This window comes from Saimiri boliviensis, chromosome 3 (assembly GCF_048565385.1).
Source record: "Saimiri boliviensis isolate mSaiBol1 chromosome 3, mSaiBol1.pri, whole genome shotgun sequence".
NCBI lineage: Eukaryota > Metazoa > Chordata > Mammalia > Primates > Cebidae > Saimiri > Saimiri boliviensis.
The window spans coordinates 145,759,784-145,778,606 of record NC_133451.1 but is presented as its reverse complement, the minus strand read 5'-3'; the positions used below and the strand labels follow the sequence as shown (position 1 = coordinate 145,778,606).

The 18,823-nt window shown below is 45.9% G+C and overlaps 2 protein-coding genes across 5 annotated transcripts in view; one reads left to right on the top strand and one right to left on the bottom strand.

Moving 5' to 3' along the window:
• Window positions 1–18,823, top strand: part of GAB1 (GRB2 associated binding protein 1) — a 159,313-nt gene that overhangs the window by 30,164 nt on the left and 110,326 nt on the right. The gene's annotated exons all lie outside the window — the stretch shown is intronic.
• LOC141584066 (syncytin-1-like) lies at window positions 390–8,660 on the bottom strand. Its single transcript, XM_074396866.1, has 2 exons — window positions 8,447–8,660; window positions 390–2,765 (listed from the first exon to the last, which is right to left on the bottom strand). The coding sequence occupies exon 2, from the start codon at window positions 2,758–2,760 to the stop codon at window positions 1,033–1,035; it is 1,728 nt and encodes a 575-aa protein (XP_074252967.1). The 5' UTR covers window positions 2,761–2,765; window positions 8,447–8,660; the 3' UTR covers window positions 390–1,032.

Genomic DNA, 18,823 nt, shown 5'->3' with positions numbered 1-18,823 from the left:
CTCCCGCAAGAAAGAATTTGAGACAAATCTGTGGAGTAAAGTGAAAGCAAGTTTATTAAGAAAGTAAAGGAATAATGAATGGCTACTCCATGGACAGAGCAGCCGCCCTGAGCTTCTGGTTGGCTATTTTTATGTTTATTATATGCTAAACAGGGGGTGGATTATTCATGGGTTTTCCAGGAAAGGAATGGGCAATTTCCAGAACTGAGGGTTTTTCCCCCTTTTAGTCCCTCTGGGTTAACTCCTGACATTGCTGTGTCATTTGTAACCTATCATGCGCTGGTAGGAGTGCTCTGTCCCGCAGAGCAACAAACAGGAACCCGAGCAAGCCTGTCGTGGATGAGAAAGGGATGGGACAAGAGGCGCGAAGAATGGCAGCAAGACAAAAGTTCTGATCAAGCTGCAAAGTTTATTTCAAAATGGGTTCCTTATATAGGGAGGGGAGAGGGTAGAGAGGGGAAAGGGGAAGTAGTTCTGATAGGCTGGGAGACGAGTGTTTAGCTCATGATCAGCTACCCCATTGGTGCAGCCATGCATGTTCTGTGCGTGATCAGGTCCTTTATTGGTGGCCCTGAGGCATGTCTTGCCCGTGATCAGGTCCTCCATTGGTGGCCCTGAGGCATGTCTTGCCCGTGATCAGGTCCTCCATTGGTGGCCCGCCACCACGCCCGGGGCATGCTTTTGGCGGGGAGGGCTGATGCAACCTTTTGTTCCAAATGCATCAGCTTAGCCTGGGTTCCCAACATCTCCTCCCTTTTTCTTTAAAAAAGAGGAGGCGGACCTTAACCAGCTAGGGGAGGTAGAGGCTGTGCTCCTCCTGAGCCTTAATTTTCAGGCTTACAGGTACCTTTTTGGGAGGAGAGGATTTTTCGAGTACCAACCTCTATGCAAGCCAGCTTACCTCTCAGGAGACTCGACAGTAGCCTTAGTAAGGCCTCTCCTTGCAGTGCCTTGCCTTGCACCTAGCGGTGTCCATTACCTTCGTAAAGCATAGTGTCGAGCGGTATGCTGCTCCCGTAGGAGGGGAACCGGCTACAGTCTGCCATATTCTAGATCACGCGTTGCTAGTTGGTGATAGTGGATTTGTATGGGCTTTCCCAGTAGGGAATTGAGCTGATCCCTGATTAACGCTGTTACTCGTCTTAGGATCCAAGGGGCAAAAGAGAAGAACAGGATGATAGCGAATAAGGGTCCAAGGAAGGGGAGGAGGTAAGGGAGAAGTCCATTGAGGCCGGTGAGGAAGGGATTGTCTGCAAGTGCCTTGCGTCTTTGTTCGAGGTCTTCTTGTAGATTTTTTATTTTATCTCGGACAATTCCTGACTTGTTGGCATAAAAGCAGCAACGTTCCTGTAGAGCCAAACAGATACCTCCCTGTTCTGCAGTGAGTAGGTCTAAGCCTCTTCTGTTTTGGAGGACTACTTCGGCTAGGGAATCTAGTTGGTCCTGTAAGTCATTAATGGTGCTAGACAAGGCTTGGACGTCGTTAATAAGTTGATGGGAAAGTTTTGTGTAAGATTGAACAGCCACCCCGAGTCCTGCTGTACCGGTAGCGACTGCTGTAGAGACACCCAATCCTACTAGTAGGGGAATCAGTGTAACGGCTCGTTTCTGCCGCCCTGCAATATAGTCAAAGGTAGGGATAGGGACAGGGTCATCACCAGAAATAATGTCTATATCTGGCAAGAGGGCGGCTAACACACATGACCCTGTCCAGTTTGCAGGCAGAGCAGTAAAGGTGAGGTTGTTGCCGCAAACAAAAGCTTGGCCTGGGCCAGGGCAAAGGGCCTCACTGTGGTTGGAACTACTGGAGCAGTTTACAAAGTTGGCAACGCCAACCGGAATATCAAAGCTGTTGTTTTGTGCACCTTTAAAGAAGCAAGGGTATACTTGGGAAGGCGTGGGCTGGACTCTAAAGGGTAAGCTGGGGGTGCAATTATTTTGTGAGGCATTAAAACTAGTTATATTGACAGGGAAGGCTAGGGGCATGGAGGTACCTTGATTTAAGCATAACCAGCAATTTTGGGCTAGGCTGGGGTTGGAGATATTGAGGGCCTGGTGGGTGGCTGACAAAATGTCAAGCATTTGCGCATCAATGTCAGGTCCTCTTGGTTTTGAGCGAGCTAGGGGGTGGTAGGATAACTTAGGGAATTGGCTTTGAATAACAAGCTCTATTTGTTTTTGTACATAAAGCTCTCTCACAGCATCTTGGGGTCCGCCACCGTCGGAGACGTGAATAGGGGCTTGCTGATTCCAACAAACCGATTTTCCAACCGTGCCATCGCATCCGGCCTGGAGGACCCCATGAGGTTGTAGGCCGCTGGTGACAGGACTGGTTTCTGAGGTGCTCTTTGTTCTTTGTAGAATGGCAGTAAAATAAGTATTATTGCCTTGAGTACACTGTGAGAAACTAGAATAGCAGGAGGAGTGCATCTGGGATTTAATGTTGTTTGTGCACTCGCTTGGGCACGGGCCTGGGCGGCCATTAATGACCGGTATACTAGGAGGCTTGCGCACACAAAGCCACTTAGGTGAAGATACTCCATTCCAATTGGTGTCATAGGTAAGATAGGCATTTTTGTCCCCACAATCTGTTACCTGAGTGTAAGTTGGGGTGGCGTAATTATTGGTCTGAGTCCCCCCTTTACAGTCACATGGCGCTCCAAAGAGGGCAGTGTAAATGTCTTCGGATGGCTTTCCAAGTCCTCCCTTTGTGACTGGGCAGAGGCGTGGGTGCAGTAGGAGGATGAGGATGCAGAGCATTCTTTCTGGAAGAAGAGAAAAAGAGCTCCTCAGGGCGAGCCTTTTGGCCCTGGGGCTGTATTTGGGTTACTTGGCCTGTCACACAAGGGGGCTGTCTGATTATTGATGTGTCTAATTAGTCGCTCAGGGAGCCAGCGGGGGCCATCCTCCTTTTGATCGTATATGCAGGCTGAGCCTCGCCCCCATATGAGAACAGGGTCAGGGCCCTTCCAAACACTGGTGAGAGGGTCACGCCACATAACCGTAGCATGCTGCTGAGAAGTTTGGGGATGCCATAGACGGTCAGCTGCCGAGCGACCTTGACTGTCAAGCTGTAGAAAATTTAGTTGAAATAGGGCATGACTAAGAAGGTTTCTGGGTTGTTGCATAGAAAACCCAAGGGGGGAGCGGGCTAAGCGATTTAGGGCATTTTTTAATGTTTGATGAGCTCGTTCAACTACTCCTTGACCCTGGGGGTTGTACGGTATACCAGTAACATGTTTGATTTGGAGTTTTTGGCAAAAGTCTTGGAAGTTTTTTCCAGTATATCCCGGGCCATTGTCTGTTTTAATGGTGTGTGGTTTTCCTATGGTAGCAAGACAGTGGATAACATGAGATATAACATTTTTTGATGCTTCACCTGTTTGGGGAGTGGCTAAGATAAAACCACTAAATGTGTCAACAGTAACATGAACAAACCTCTGTTTTCCAAAAGGAGTAAAATGAGTGACATCCATTTGCCAAATGGCATTGGGGACTAAACCACGGGGGTTCACGCCAAGATGGGGTACAGGGGTGGCTACGACACATTGTTTGCAAGCTTTTACAATATCTCTGGCTTGTTCTCTAGTAATTTTATAGAGTAATCGTAGGGTGTGTGCATTGAGGTGATGTAGGGTGTGAGCTTGAGTAGCCTCATGTATTGGGTCACTTATAATGGGGAAAATCTGTGTGGCAGCATCAGCTAAGGCATTGCCTTCAGCCAGGGGTCCTGGAAGATTTAGGTGGGCCCGAAGATGTCCGATAAAGAAAGGGTGTTGTCTGTTTAAAATTAGCTGTTGCAGTTTAGAAAATAAGGGGGTAGCATTGGTTGAGGATTTGATAAAGGGGACTGTCTCCAAAAGAGGGACTGATTGAGCAATATACGCACTGTCAGTGTACAAGTTAAACGGTTGGTGAGCTAGAACTGTGAACACCTGGAGAATAGCATAGAGCTCAACAAGTTGAGCTGACAGGTAGGGGGATTTTATTGAGATGGGTTGATTATCAATAATATATGCAGCAATTCCGTTTGAGGATCCATCAGTGAAAACTAGCGTGGCTTGAGGAATTGGGGCAGATTTTGTGATCTTGGGGAATATGAACTGGTGAAGCTTGGCAAATTGGATAACAGGGTCACTGGGGTAATGATTGTCTATGTCTCCTGTGAAGGAGGATAATGCAATGGCCCACTCGTCAGAGGTTTGTAGGAGCCAGGTTAACTGATCCTGGGTGTATGGAATGATTATAGAATGGGGGTCTCTACCAAACAGTTGGCGGCCAGTGTACCGACCCTTAATAATTAACATGGCGAGGAGCGAGGGGTAGGTGAGTAAGACTTTTGATGGGGAGGCAGGTAGATGGAGCCAAAGGAGGGGGCTTCCGTATTTAGTAGGGTCTGTACCGTTTGGTTGCCAAAACACCGCGGTGGGTGTATGGGGAGTTGGGAGCAAGAGGAGTACTAGGGGAAGGTTATACGAAATTTGGTGAACACTTTGATTTTGGATAGCCTTGTTGATGAGGGCTAGGGATTGCTTTGCTTCTGGGGTTAGTGCTCGAGCCGATAAAGGATTTGGATCGCCTTTTAGAATATTGTTAAGGGGAACAAGGGCACTGGTGGGCAATTTTAAATAGGGTCGAAGCCACTGAATGTCCCCGAGTAATTTTTGGAAATCGTTAAGGGTTTTTAAGTGATCAGTTTTTAAGCAGACTCGGGGAGTAAATACTTGCTGATGGTGTAACTCAAATCCTAAATAAGAAAATGGCTCAGACACTTGTACCTTGTCTGGAGCAATTTTTAGTCCATATGAGGTAAGACAGGATATAATGTGAGCATAGCAGGCCTTGGCTGCCTCGGCGCTGTCACAAGCAAGAAGGATGTCATCCATATAATGGAGGATATAGGCCTCTGGCCACTGGGATCTTGCCGGGGCAATAGCGGCAGCAACAAATTTTTGGCACAGTGTGGGACTGTTGGCCATGCCCTGTGGCAGAACCTTCCACTGATAACGAGGCATAGGACTTTGGAAGTTGATTTGAGGGACGCTAAAGGCAAAGTAAGGTCTGTCTTCAGGGTGTAAGGGGATGGTAAAGAAACAATCCTTAAGGTCAATAACAATTTTGTGATAGTTTAGGGGAATGGCTACAGGAGAAGGAAGACCAGGCTGAAGGGCTCCCATGGGGACCATTACCTTATTAACGGCTCTTAGATCCTGTAAAAGACGCCAGCTACCTGATTTTTTCTTAATGATAAATATAGGAGTGTTCCATGGAGAATTTGTAGGTTCAACATGTCCTGCTGCGAGCTGTTCCTGTACTAACGCAATGGCAGCGAGGGTTTTTTCATATGTAAGTGGCCACTGATCAACCCACACAGGGTCTGTAATTTTCCAGGAAATTTTGTCAGCGTGGGGTACAGGAATGTCAATGGCCGCTACGGTAAATTTTGGTGGAATCCTAGGCCTGTTTTGTCTTTTTTGGGGGTAATAGTAATGGGCTGGGTGATTCCTTGATTATTTTTTCCCAACCCTTGGCCGGGGAGATACCCCTGGCTTAGCATTTGGGTCATGACAGTATCGTTGGGACTGCACATGACAAGTTTCATTTGAGAGAGGATGTCCCTTCCCCAGAGATTGACTGGCAGATTGGGGAGGACATAAGGGGTAATGTGACCATTATTGCCTTCAGAGTCCTCCCACTTAAGCATTTGAGCACTTTGTTGGGGGTTGGTGGCCTGGCCAATACCGCGCAGGTGAGTAGCAACGGTTGTTAACGGCCAGTTCCTCGGCCAGTGAGTGTAAGATATAACGGTGGCATCGGCCCCTGTATCGAGAATGCCAGAAAAGAGCTTACCATTTAATTTAAGTTTCAGGGTAGGCCGCTGTTGAGAAATTTGTTGAACCCAGTAGACATCAGAAGACCCAGGGGCACTAGCCCCGCGGTAGGGCTTATGGAAATTGGAGTTAATTTGTTGGAGGGGGAGAATGACTATTTGAGCTAGTCTGGTGCCCTTTGGGATGGTGACTAAATCTTTAGTTGTAGAGAGAATGATATGGATTTCTCCCTCAAAATCATTGTCTAATATGCCGGGCAGAACTTGGATCCCTTGGAGGGTAGAGCTGGCTCTGCCTAATATGAGGCCGAATGTCTGGGGTGGTAAGGGTCCATATATTCCAACTGGAAGTATCAGAGGGCTATTTTGGGTGGTTAGTATTGTGTCGGTGGTGGTACAGAGGTCCAGTCCTGCACTGCCCGCTGTTGCTCGCCAGAGGTCTGCGACGTAGCGGCGTGGTTGATTACTGGGAGGGCAGGGGTTGGCTGGCGGTATTGGGGGGTGAACTGTGAAGCCCCGGAGTTCATCCCGGTAGTGGGGCCCTGGGGCTGGCCCCTGTTCAAGTTTCCCTGCCTAATAATGGGTTGTCCATTAATGTCTAATCGAGAACGGCATTCTGAAGCCCAGTGAAATCCTTTTTTGCAGCGAGGACATTTTGTTGTGGGACCTAAATTTTTTATAAGGCTAGCCTGTGGGGCATTAGGTTGAGTTGGGAGTTGAGTAGGTGGTTGTATTTTTTGGGGGCAGTTTCTTGAAAGATGGCCGGGTTGGTGACAATTATAGCAAAGGCGGGCCTGGGCTCCAGGCAGTTGCGCGGGGGCAAGATTTTGGAGGGCAGCTCCTATGGCTAGGCCAACAGCATGGGCAGAGCCAATACCAGAGCAGAGGCGAACATAGTCGCAAAGCTCCTTCTGCCTAAAAGGCCGAATTGCACTTTGGCAAGCGGGGTTAGCGTTTTCATAGGCTAGGTGTTTTACAAAGGAGCTCTCACTTTCCCCGGAGCCAAAAAGGCGATCTGCCGTCTCCTGGAGGCGGCTTACAAAATCACTGTATGACTCATCGGGGCCTTGTCTAATCTTTGCAAGGGAAGTAGTAGCCGCTCCCTTTTGAGGGAGTCGCTTCCAGGCTTTTAGGCCTGCGGACTGAATCTGGGTTAAAAGCCCTGGGGGGAATTGGGCCTGTTTGTCATTGCTCTGATAAGGGCTGGCGCCCAGGAATTTTTTAAGGGTCCATCCTTTGGAGGAGGCCTTACGCGCGTTGCGCTCTGCAAACTGTTTGGAAATATCCTCATACTCAGACTTCCAAAGGATATTGTCCCCTCCGCTCAGCGCAGCACGAGACAAGAAAAACCAATCACTAGGGGTAAGCCATCTTTCACTAAGACTCTCTACAAGGGCCACGGTAAAGGGGGCAGTAGGACCATAGTTAGCAACAGCAGTTTTAATTTTTTCTATGGTCTTTAGATTTAGCCGCTTATAGGAATGGGTGTAGGTAGGCTCAGTGGGCTCTGAGCTTTCCTCCTCCTCATCCTCTGAGTCAGATTCTCCGGAGTCTGCTTCCTCCTCCTCAGGGATGGTGTGTGTGTCAGGGTGAGGAGACGCTCGGCCCGTGGTATTGGAGCTAACCTGTCCCTGACTTCTGGTAACGGGAAAAGCCATAACTCCCGCGGGAGGTAGAAGGGCCAAATCGGACAGTTTTGTGACTAAGGTTTTAACCCCATCAAGAAGAGAAACAGTCTCATCAATGGGACCGGAGGGTTTGGCTAGGGCTACACCGGGCAAGTTTGGGGCCGTGGGGGAACCAGGAACGCCTGAAGTAGGGGCATGCAAAACAGGAGCCGCAACTGCCACTGGGGGCACTGCTGTAGGAACATAGGGCGGTGGCCGGAAAGGTGGCAATGCCGGGGTGTTAGTTAATTGGGGCCAATCAGGGTTGTTATATTGGGCAGCTGCCTCTTCCAGATCTGCTTGATCGGCGGGATCTAGTTGATCATCCTGACTACCCGAGTTATGCAAGGTTTTAGAATTAGCAAGCAAGGGCAAATGTTGGGGCGGAGTATGCGCCCGAGAATGAGGACTTTGAATGGGGGGGTCCGTAAGGGTTGCAAGGTTGGGGTACAGTGAAGACTGCCCTGTATCATCTGAACCAATGTCAATTGCAACCGAGGGGCAGGTAGAAGGGGCCCTAGAGGGAGGGCGAGAGGAGGCCTTTTCAGAGGTGGTAATTGTTACAGGGGCTTGTCTAGATGGAGGTCGGGAGTGGCTAATAAGAATTTTGTGACCCTCCTTGCAGAGGCGTTGAATGTCAGGGGAGTCGCCCTGATTAGTAAGGACGTCCCTTATTAAATTATAATAATTAAAAGTGGTGATCGGAATAGTCTCAGGACCAAAAACACGGTAATAGTCGTTCAGACAATCACCAACACGTCCCCAAACACGGGAGTCAATAGACCCTTCCTGGGGGAACCATGGACATGTTTTAAAAATGAAACTAAAAAAGGAGACAAGGTCTTTCTTGCGAACCCGAATTCTACGCACCTTGAGAGATTCCTTTAACTGACTTATAAAGAGATCATTTTCACTGTGTGAAGATGCTTGTCCCATGATTGGGTCTTACCTGAGTAATGCCGCCGTCGAAATGAGGAACGAACTCCAGGAGTCGGCTCGCGGTCGGGTGGTCCGCGGTGCTCCGTGCGGGGAATCGGTTAATCGGGACGGCCGTGCAGGGAACCGGTTACAGGGGACGGCGGTCCACGGAGGCCGGCATCGAGCCCCACGTCTGGGCGCCACTTGCTCTGTCCCGCAGAGCAACAAACAGGAACCCGAGCAAGCCTGTCGTGGATGAGAAAGGGATGGGACAAGAGGCGCGAAGAATGGCAGCAAGACAAAAGTTCTGATCAAGCTGCAAAGTTTATTTCAAAATGGGTTCCTTATATAGGGAGGGGAGAGGGTAGAGAGGGGAAAGGGGAAGTAGTTCTGATAGGCTGGGAGACGAGTGTTTAGCTCATGATCAGCTACCCCATTGGTGCAGCCATGCATGTTCTGTGCGTGATCAGGTCCTTTATTGGTGGCCCTGAGGCATGTCTTGCCCGTGATCAGGTCCTCCATTGGTGGCCCTGAGGCATGTCTTGCCCGTGATCAGGTCCTCCATTGGTGGCCCGCCACCACGCCCGGGGCATGCTTTTGGCGGGGAGGGCTGATGCAACCTTTTGTTCCAAATGCATCAGCTTAGCCTGGGTTCCCAACATAGGAGCATCTCTTAGCATGCTAATGTCTTATAATTAGTGTATAATGAGCAGTGAGGACGACCAGAGCTCTCTTTCATAACCATCTTGGTTTTGGTGGGTTTTGGCTGGCCTTCTCTACCGCATCCTGCTTTGTCAGCAAGGTCTTTGTGACCTGTATCTTGTGCCCACCTCCCATCTCATCCTGTGACTGAGAATACCTAACCTCCTGGCAAGGCAGCCCAGTAGGTCTCAAGGTATACCCAGCCCCTGTTCAAGATGGAGTCACTCTGGTTCAAGTGCCTTTGACACATAGGTATAATACCCTGTTGAACAACTGCTGTGTGCTTGATAGTTTTTTTGTTTTATAGTTTTATCTCACATTCACACAACAGCCTTGAAAAGTAGACATTATTGTCCCCATTTTGTAAGGTAAAGGAACGGATACTCAGAGTAACTTCCCAGAATCACACAGCACATATGGCAGTGCTGAAATTCAAACCCACATGTATCTGCTTCAAAATCTCTCTTCTTGCCATCATTCCAAAGTTCCTCCTCATAGAAATGTTGTGAAAGAGCACAGATAACCTTCTTGATTTAAACCAGAATTTTGGAGATTCCTTCTGCATTGTTTTCCTTAATAATCCATTTCTTATCATTTATCATGAGTTGTGAGATCCTGCTAGGTTCAGGAAAGTGACTGAGACCAGAGCTACAGACTCAGTAGTAATAAGACCTTGAGAGCTCCTGGGTGCTGTGGACATTGGTGAGGTGGTCCCGGAAAGGACTTGCAGAGTAAGAGAAGCAGTGCTATCGGATGTAAAGAAACACGAGCTGGAGGTGAGCTAGAGACAGAGTGGTTTTTACTTGGTAGGCGAAAACCTGAATAGGAACCTGTTAGGGGAGCCCAAGAGCATTGTTGAAGAAGGAAGGTGTGGTTGGGAGCCAGGAACCAAAACAGGGTAAGGTGGAAAGTAGGCCATTGGAGTGGATGGCCAAGCAGAAAGTTACGCTTGCCTTTGTAGTTTGAAATCAAATTTGCAGAATCTTTGCCTTCTCTATGCCATAGATGCAGTGATAGAACCCCTGCACTATTTTAGGTTCAAATACTCGGTGGACACATGCAATTTTCTGTTTGAATTTTTAGTTTGTTGTTTTTTAATGCTATCTTGGGTCTGGTGGTCTTTGGGGCCACACCCAGGCAGTGAGCAGTCTAGATAGACCAGAATGTTCCCCACATCCCACCCTAGAATCTGTTGGTTTAGAGGCCATCATCCCTTAAGAATGACTTAGATTCATGCTGGATGTGGTGGCTCACGCCTGTAATCCCAACACTTTGGGAGGCTGAGGTGGGTGGATCACCTGTCAGGAGGTCGAGACCAGTCCGGCCAACATGGTGAAACCCCATTTCTACTAAAAATAAAAAATTAGGCATGGTGGCAGGCATCTGTAATCCCAGCTATTTGGGAGGCTGAGGCAAGAGAATCACTTGAACCTGGGAGGCAGAGGTTGCAGTGAGTGGAGACCTTGCCATTTCACTCCAACCGGGGCTACAAGAGCAAAACTTTGTCTCAAAAAACAAAACAAAAAAAGGATGACTTAGATTCATTTCCTCACAGACTGTTATTTTATATCTGCCCTCATTGATGCTAATCTGCCACTTTCCTTCCTACATGCATGGGCTTTTGAAATATCCTGACCATTTATGCTATTTGTTTGTCTTTTTGCAAATCAAAAGAGCCTAATGTCACCTTAGAGCATCATAGTAGTTAAACTTAAGAAAGGATGAGTGATTGCAGTTTAGTTTATTTACAATTCATTATTTAACTCCTCCATCTTTAGAGAACTAGAGTACACAGGCACAGACAAAAGAATTTAGTTGTAAGTAAGAATGAGAGTATACCTGAGTAGCTTACGTAAAATTATGGGGAAGACTGGATATGTGTTGGAACAGTGTATGTGGGGCTGGGTGCCCAGAGCAGAGTCAGCCCTGGATGGGCCTTCAGCAGGACAGCTTTTTACTGACTCAGGTGCAGCCTCCTCTTGAGAGTGCTCATCACAAGAGCATGTTTCTCCTTTGTTCTGGAGGATGGGAATTTCCTTCTTTCATTACTTTCTCTTCACTGCTACAGTCCCAGTGTTTGCTTGTTCACTCCCGAATCCCACATCAGTGCCAGTCAACTCTGCCCTGCACTAGTTGGCATTGAGATCTGCGAAAAGGAATGGAAGTAGGGGAGACAAAAATAAAAGCTCTCCTTGTATCTGTTTTTTAGTTATTTGTTCCTCATCCCCTCTACCCCAATGGTGAAGCAGATGCAGATGGAGGAAGAAGGACGGGGAAAGGACACCTACCATTACTGATATTCTTTTCTATTCATTATACCCCTGCTCCCTCCCCATTTACCCTCATCCCCATTCTCTTTTCTGAAGGGTTCTTCAGTGTCTTTCTTCCCTATTAGACTGTAAGTTCTAGAAGGATTAAAAACTGTATGAATTTTGGTCTCTGTTTCCCACCAATGTCTATCACAGGGCCTGACATATAGAAGACATTCAAGATATGCTTCCTTGGTGAATGAGTGAGGCATGAAAGGGGGATTGGGGGAGTATAGTGTTTTTCTCTGTGTCCCTCTTGACAACTTTCCCCTGGTCTGATTTTTCACCTCTGTATCCCCCAGTCTGATCTTGAAGGGGCCTGCCTCCTGGCCAGCAGCGAGAAGATGGTTCTCAAAATGGGTGCTGAACACATTTTCCCATAGAGCAGTTTTCTGCATGGTGGTTAGTGTCTGTTGGAACTGTACTGTGTACTTCAGGGAGCTTTCGTGGCTGGCCAAAGGAGCGACCCATAATGTACAACATTGTTTCTATGGGAGAATGCATTGAGTTCAAACGGATCTACTTACATGCAAACTTTTGGATTAAACTTTTCCATTAGTTGGGGACTGCCATTACATGTCCTCCTGTTCAGGCTTTTATTCATTACTGATACATAAATGAACAATAAGCCTTTCTTTGGAGAAAGACCAGAGCCAGAAGTCTTTCCTTCTGAGATTATAAATCATTACATTAAAATGAATTTCTTTCATCCAACAAACATTGGTAGTTTATTTCAAATGTATTTATAGAGTGCCTGGCACATGTAGGGCTTTGTACAAAGGAATCACACGTGAATAAAATAGGGACCCTATCCTGGTGAGGGCACAGTCAGATTTCCATTTAAATCAAAATTGGACTTACATCGTCCTCAAGAAATTCAGTAATTCTGTGATTTTTATGCTCTATTCATTTGTGTATTTTCCTTGTTGTATGTGGTTATCAAATTTATTTTTAGATAATGATAGAGAAAGCATATTTAAATTTGTTAATAACAACTAATATTGGGCTGGGCGTGGTGGCTCACACCTGTAATCCCAGCACTTTGGGAGGCCGAGGTGGGTGGATCATGAGGTCAAGAGATCAAGACCATCCTGGTCAACATAGTGAAATCCTGTCTCTACTAAAAATACAAAAAATTAGCTGGGCATGGTGGCATGTGCCTGTAATCCCAGCTACTCAGGAGGCTGAGGCAGGAGAATTGTTTGAACCCAGGAGGAGGAGGTTGTGGTGAGCCGAGATCGTGCCATTGCACTCCAACCTGGGTAACGAGCGAAACACCGTCTCAAAAAAAAAAAACTAATATCAATAACCCCATCTTTATAGCTTTTAAATAATTCTAAATTTGTTGTTATTAATAAGAATGAGGCTGGGCGCTGTGGCTCACGTCTGTAATCCCAGCACTTTGGGAGGTCAAGGTGGGTGGATCACATGAGGTCAGGAGTTTGAGACAGTCCTGACCAACATGGAAAAACCCTGTCTCCACTAAAAATACAAAATTAGCCAGGTGTGGTTGCACGTGCCTGTAATCCCAGCTACTCAGGAGGCTGAGGCAGGAGAATCGCTTGAACCTGGGAGGCGGAGGTTGCAGTGAGCTGAGATTGCACCATTGCACTCCATCCTGGGCAACAAGAGTGAAACTCCATCTCAAAAACAAAAACAAAAAAAAAGAAAAAGAAAACCCCAGGAACAAACCATTTGATTCTAGCTTTTTATCATAAGAAGAGTAGAGCCACATACGTTATAAAATTGATGTAAAAAAGCCGGGCGCGGTGGCTCAAGCCTGTAATCCCAGCACTTTGGGAGGCTGAGGCGGGTGGATCACAAGGTCGAGAGATCAAGACCAACCTGGTCAACATGGTGAAACCCCGTCTCTACTAAAAATACAAAAAATTAGCTGGGCATGGTGGTGCGTGCCTGTAATCCCAGCTACTCAGGAGGCTGAGGCAGGAGAATTGCCTGAACCCAGGAGGCGGAGGTTGCGGTGAGCCGAGATCGCGCCATTGCACTCCAGCCTGGGTAACAAGAGCGAAAACTCCGTCTCAAAAAAAAAAAAAAAAAAAAAAAAAAAATTGATGTAAAAATAGAATGACAGAGACTTGACTTTAAAAGTATTCCATAAGGATAATATATATGGGTGTTGGGATTGCAGATATATATATATATATATTTTCTAGATGCCTTTCTGGAGTTTGCAAAGTTTTTATAGTAGGTGTTTGTTATTCCCTCGCTGCTACCTCATACACATAGACTCATACGCATGCACATTTATTCCTTGCTATTGCTGAATAATATCTCATTGTAGGGATATATCACACTTTATCCAAAATAGACCACACTAATTATTATTATTATTATACTGAGACATGGTCTGGCTCCATCATCCAGGACAGAGAACTGTGGCATGATCTCAGCTCATTGCAACCTTTGCTTACCAGGCTTAAGCCATCCTCCCACCTCAGCCTCCCAACTAGCTGGGACTACAGGCGTGCACCACCGTGCTTGGCTAATATTTTGTGGATGTGTTTTTTGTAGAGACAGGGTTTTTCCATGTTGCCCAGGTTGGTCTTGAACTCTTGGACTCAAGCCATCCACCTACCTTGGCCTCCCAAACTGCTAGGATTACAGGTGTGAGGCACCAGCCCGCCTTAATTACAGTAATTTTTGAATCGAAAATCTCATGGTCCTCAAGGCCCTCCATGATTTCTCAGGCTTATTTCTCTTACCTGTCTTTGTCCACATCTCATGCCTATTGTGGTTGGGTGCCATTCCTTCCTTAAGGACTACCTCAGATAGTACTTTTTTTCCAAAATTTTCCCCCTTGATTCATTGAGTAACAGTGTTTCCTGTATTCACATAGTATTTTGTCCAGGCCACAGTTTTAGCTTATGCTTTTGGTTATTTGTATAATTGTCTCTTATTTCAGATCCTAACCATGAGACTGGGACATTTCCGTTGTTACCAGAAATAGCCTTGCAAATGAAGGTCAATAAATAGTTTTTTTTTTTTTTTTTTTTTTTTTGAGACAGAGTTTCGCCCTTGTTACCCAGGCTGGAGTGCAATGGCGCGATCTCGGCTCACCGCAACCTCCGCCTCCTGGGCTCAGGCAATTCTCCTGCCTCAGCCTCCTGAGTAGCTGGGATTACAGGCACGTGCCACCATGCCCAGCTAATTTTTTGCACTTTTAGTAGAGACGGGGTTTCACCATGTTGACCAGGATGGTCTCGATCTCTCGACCTCGTGATCCACCCGCCTCGGCCTCCCAAAGTGCTGGGATTACAGGCTTGAGCCACCGCGCCCGGCCAATAAATAGTTTTTTAGTTAGTGAATGATATTATTGGAGATCACCTGTATGTCATAAGACTAAGGCAGTAATGTGGCTTAATTAGTAGTTATTATTTCTAGTTGGGAAGCTACAAAACTTTGTCTGAGGAATTAAGATAACTACATTTTGTGAGAAAACCTATCTTCCCATCATTGGTACGGTGACCTAGTGTTGTGCACGTAGTTGGAACTCAATAAATGCTTGTTGAAATGGACCCAATATCTGATAGCAGGACTGGGACATTTTCAATGTCCCAGGAAAGGAAATTCGATATTTATTTATACAATATAGTTAGAAGTCCCAAGTTTAAAAGAGAGAGAGTGAGAATATATGTTGGTCAAATGAGGAAAATGTATATAAAGTGCCTCTTTGCAGGAGAGCCCCAGAGCCATTGCTTTTCACTTTTATATTGGATATGCCATATTTTGGATGTGGTCAGTAAATGTTTGCTTTTTTTTTCTTTCCAGAGGCGTAAGTTCCAATACCTTAATGAAATAGTCTGTAATAAATTCTCCTGTAAGTGCAAAGGCTGAGGGCATGTCTTCTGTGTTTTTTGATGCCCTGTTTGGATCAACCTTAAGTCAGAGGTAGAAGTGCAAATCAGATGAGGGTCTTTTTTTTTTCTCGGAGACAGAGTTTTGCTCTGTTGCCCAGGCTGGAGTGCAGTGGCACAGTCTCGGCTCACTATAACCTCTGCCTCCTGGGTTCAAACAATTCTTGTGCCTTAGCCTCCCAAATGGCTGGGACTACAGATGCCCATCACCTTGCCTGGCTAATTTTGTTTGTTTGTTTGTTTGGGACGGAATTTCGCTCTTGTTACCCAGGCTGGAGTGCAATGGCGCCATCTTGGCTCACCGCAACCTCTGCCTCCTGGGTTCAGGCAATTCTCCTGCCTCGGCCTCCTGAGTAGCTGGGATTATAGGCACGCACCACCATGCCCAGCTGATTTTTTGTTTTTTTTTTTTTAGTAGAAACGGGATTTCACCATGTTGACCAGGATGGTCTCGATCTCTTGACCTTGTGATCCACCCGCCTCGGCCTCCCAAAGTGCTGGGATTATAGGTGTGAGCCACTGCGCCCGGCCTTTTTTTTTTTGTATTTTAATAGAGATGGGGTGTTACCATCTTGCCCAGGCTGTCTCATACTCCATCCGCCTCAGCCTCCCAAAGTGCTAGGATTCCAGGTGTGGGCCACTGCCGCTCGGCCAAGGCGTTTTAAGTTCAAATCACGGAGCAGTCCACAGAGCACTCTTCTCAGGTGCAGAGTTGAAAGGACTTTGATTCTGGGCTCGTATTTTTAGTCACATTCACAGATCTTTGAAAGGGTAGAAAGATGTTATTGATAAGTCCTGTTTTTTGAGGAAAAAATAAACAAGCATTCCTATCTACCTGGCAAGTAATTCCTTCTCTTCTAATGATAATTACTTTATGTGATCAAAGATGAGAGAAAGGGAGCCATAGGCAGGACAGCAGCCCAGTGTTGATACCACATTCTTAGGGATCTCTTAGTTTCTGTTTTCCTCATAACAGTCATCAGTTTTCTTAGACTGTGCTGTATTTGGAGTGGATGATGCTGATTGTGATTGTCTAAAACTTAGATACTTAAACAGTTTGAAAGCTTATAGTGTGAATTATAAAAGCTTTGTAGTTTTCAATGTCTTCTCCATTCCCACTCTTCCAAGTTACTACAAATATGCCTAATTTCTATAAATACATGCTATTTAAAATATTTTAATTGTAATATATAAATAGTCGTTCTTGGCAGTAGATTCCTATGGAGAGTTTTCTTCCTATTTTATAGTGTCCTCCAGATTTTTTCCTCTTTGCTTATAATGCTTATAAAGTTATATTTATTTTCTTTTGTCTAACTCATTCAATTTTATGTGTATTTTTCTCACCTACTCTTTTGTTTGTTTGCTGCAGCACAAAGCTGTATAAAGAAATACTTGGTGCTTTCTGTGACAGCAGGCCATATAAAGAAATACTCTTTCTATTTAGAGACAGAAGCTGGAGTGCAGTGGTGCGATCTTGGGTCACTGCAACCTTTGCCTCCCAGGTTCAAGCGATTCTCCTGCCTCAGCCCCTTGAGTAGCTGGGATTTCAAGTGCCCACCACTACACCAGGCTAGTTTGTTTGTTTGTTTGTTTATTGAGATGGAGTCTTGCACTGTCACCCAGGCTGGAGTGCAGTGGTGCAATCTCGGCTCACTGCAATCTCCGCCTCCTGGGTTCTAGCGATTCTCCAGCCTCAGCCTCCCCAGTAGCTGGGATTACAGGCACGCACCACCACACTTAGCTAATTTTTATAGTTCTTAATAGAGATGGGGTTTCGCTATGTTGGCCAAGCTGGTCCCAAACTCCTGATCTCAGGTGATCTGCCCGCGTTGGCTTCCCAGAGTTCTGGGATTACAGTCTTGAGCCAATGGGCCCAGCCATTTTTTTTGTATTTTTGGTATAGACAAGGTTTCACCGTGTTGCCAAGCTTGGTCTCAAATTCCTGACTTCAAGTGTCTGCCCACCTTAGCCTCCCAAAGTGCTGGGATTACAGGTGTGAACAACCACAGCTGTCCAAGAAATACCAACTCTTACCAAACACTTTAACTCATCTTATACCACCTGGCTATAGTGAGAAAAGACAATATTTTTACACTTGATAGGCTTTTGATAAAATAAAAATCAATGCTGGATGAAAATATCCTGTTGTTCTAGTAATTCCCACAGAAGGTCAGCCTCAATAATAGAAGATGAAAAAAGAAGTTTTGTGGTGTTTGCTCTTTTATAAACTCATATTTGGAGAAGGAACACAATATATATGTGATTTCCTGATAATCACTGTTGGTGTCCCACCTCTGATACTGTTGCATGATAACCCGACATTGCTTCCTGCTTCTGAAAGAATGGATTTGAAGCCAACATGCTGGCTAACCTGGAAGCTGCTGTTACAGAATGCACAGAAAGTCAAGCTGCCTATGCAGTGTGCTGAGGTATGAGACTCATAGTTGTGACCTGTGCCTACTGCATGTCTCCCCAAATTCGTAACTGTTTTGAAAACTGGCTTCAAAGAAGCAAAAGGCCTAATGTTATTTCCATAGCGGCACTAAAATTAATGAATAAGAGTTACAGAGTTTGCTGAATATACAGGAGATACGTCTAATAGTTACAGTTCTCCAAAACCTAGTGTGCTCCCTCTTGGTCCCTGTAGGTGGTCAAACAAAAATGGGATAAGCACTCACTTAGGTGTTGCATTGGTCAGGGACCTGGTGGGAGGCAGATGGCACACACAAGTTGGATAATTTAGGGAACGTTTTATTAAAAGACAATAAAAACTTAGGATATAATAAGAATATACAAGGGCAAGTAAGAGGGTATGAGGCAAAAGGGCTAATGTCTGTATCTGAAGAGGAAAAAGAAGGGAATGTTATCAAACCACTGGGTGTGTACAGATGGCTGCCTTGTAGGAGCTGAGGTCTCCAATCAAGGGAGACTGTCCACTGAGAACATAAAGGGACACAATCAGCAATTCTGTTCCCTGATCGCGGACTCCTCTCTCTCTAGCCATTGTCCCTTTTGACCAAACCAGCTGGTAGAGGACAAGGATTGAGGCAGTCTGTGACAGATCAGACTCTTCAGGCTCAAAGAGTAGAAATAGGTGGGGAGTAGATTGGAGTTAAGTGGAAACAGTTCTGTGCAGACGTTGTAGTGAATGGGACATCCCTGCTGTCCTCATTGATATTATCGAACTCATTTTTATGAAAATTCACTGACTTTCAAAAATACTTGAGGTTATCCAGTTCAAGCATCCAAACCTACAGACTTTCTGTTCATTCAGCATCTAGTTTAATATATTCAGTTATGGAGAACAAAATCTTACTTCATGAAGCATCTTGGCTGGGCATATGCCTGTAATCCCAGCACTTTGGGAGGGCCAGGTGGGTGGATCACCTGAGGTCAGGAATTCCAGACCAGTCTGACCAACATGGTGAAACCCTGTCTCTAATTTGATTTTTACAAAAAACATCTTGTTCTGTTGTTGAACAACTGTAATTATTAGGAAGGTTATTCTAGCATTGAAATGTG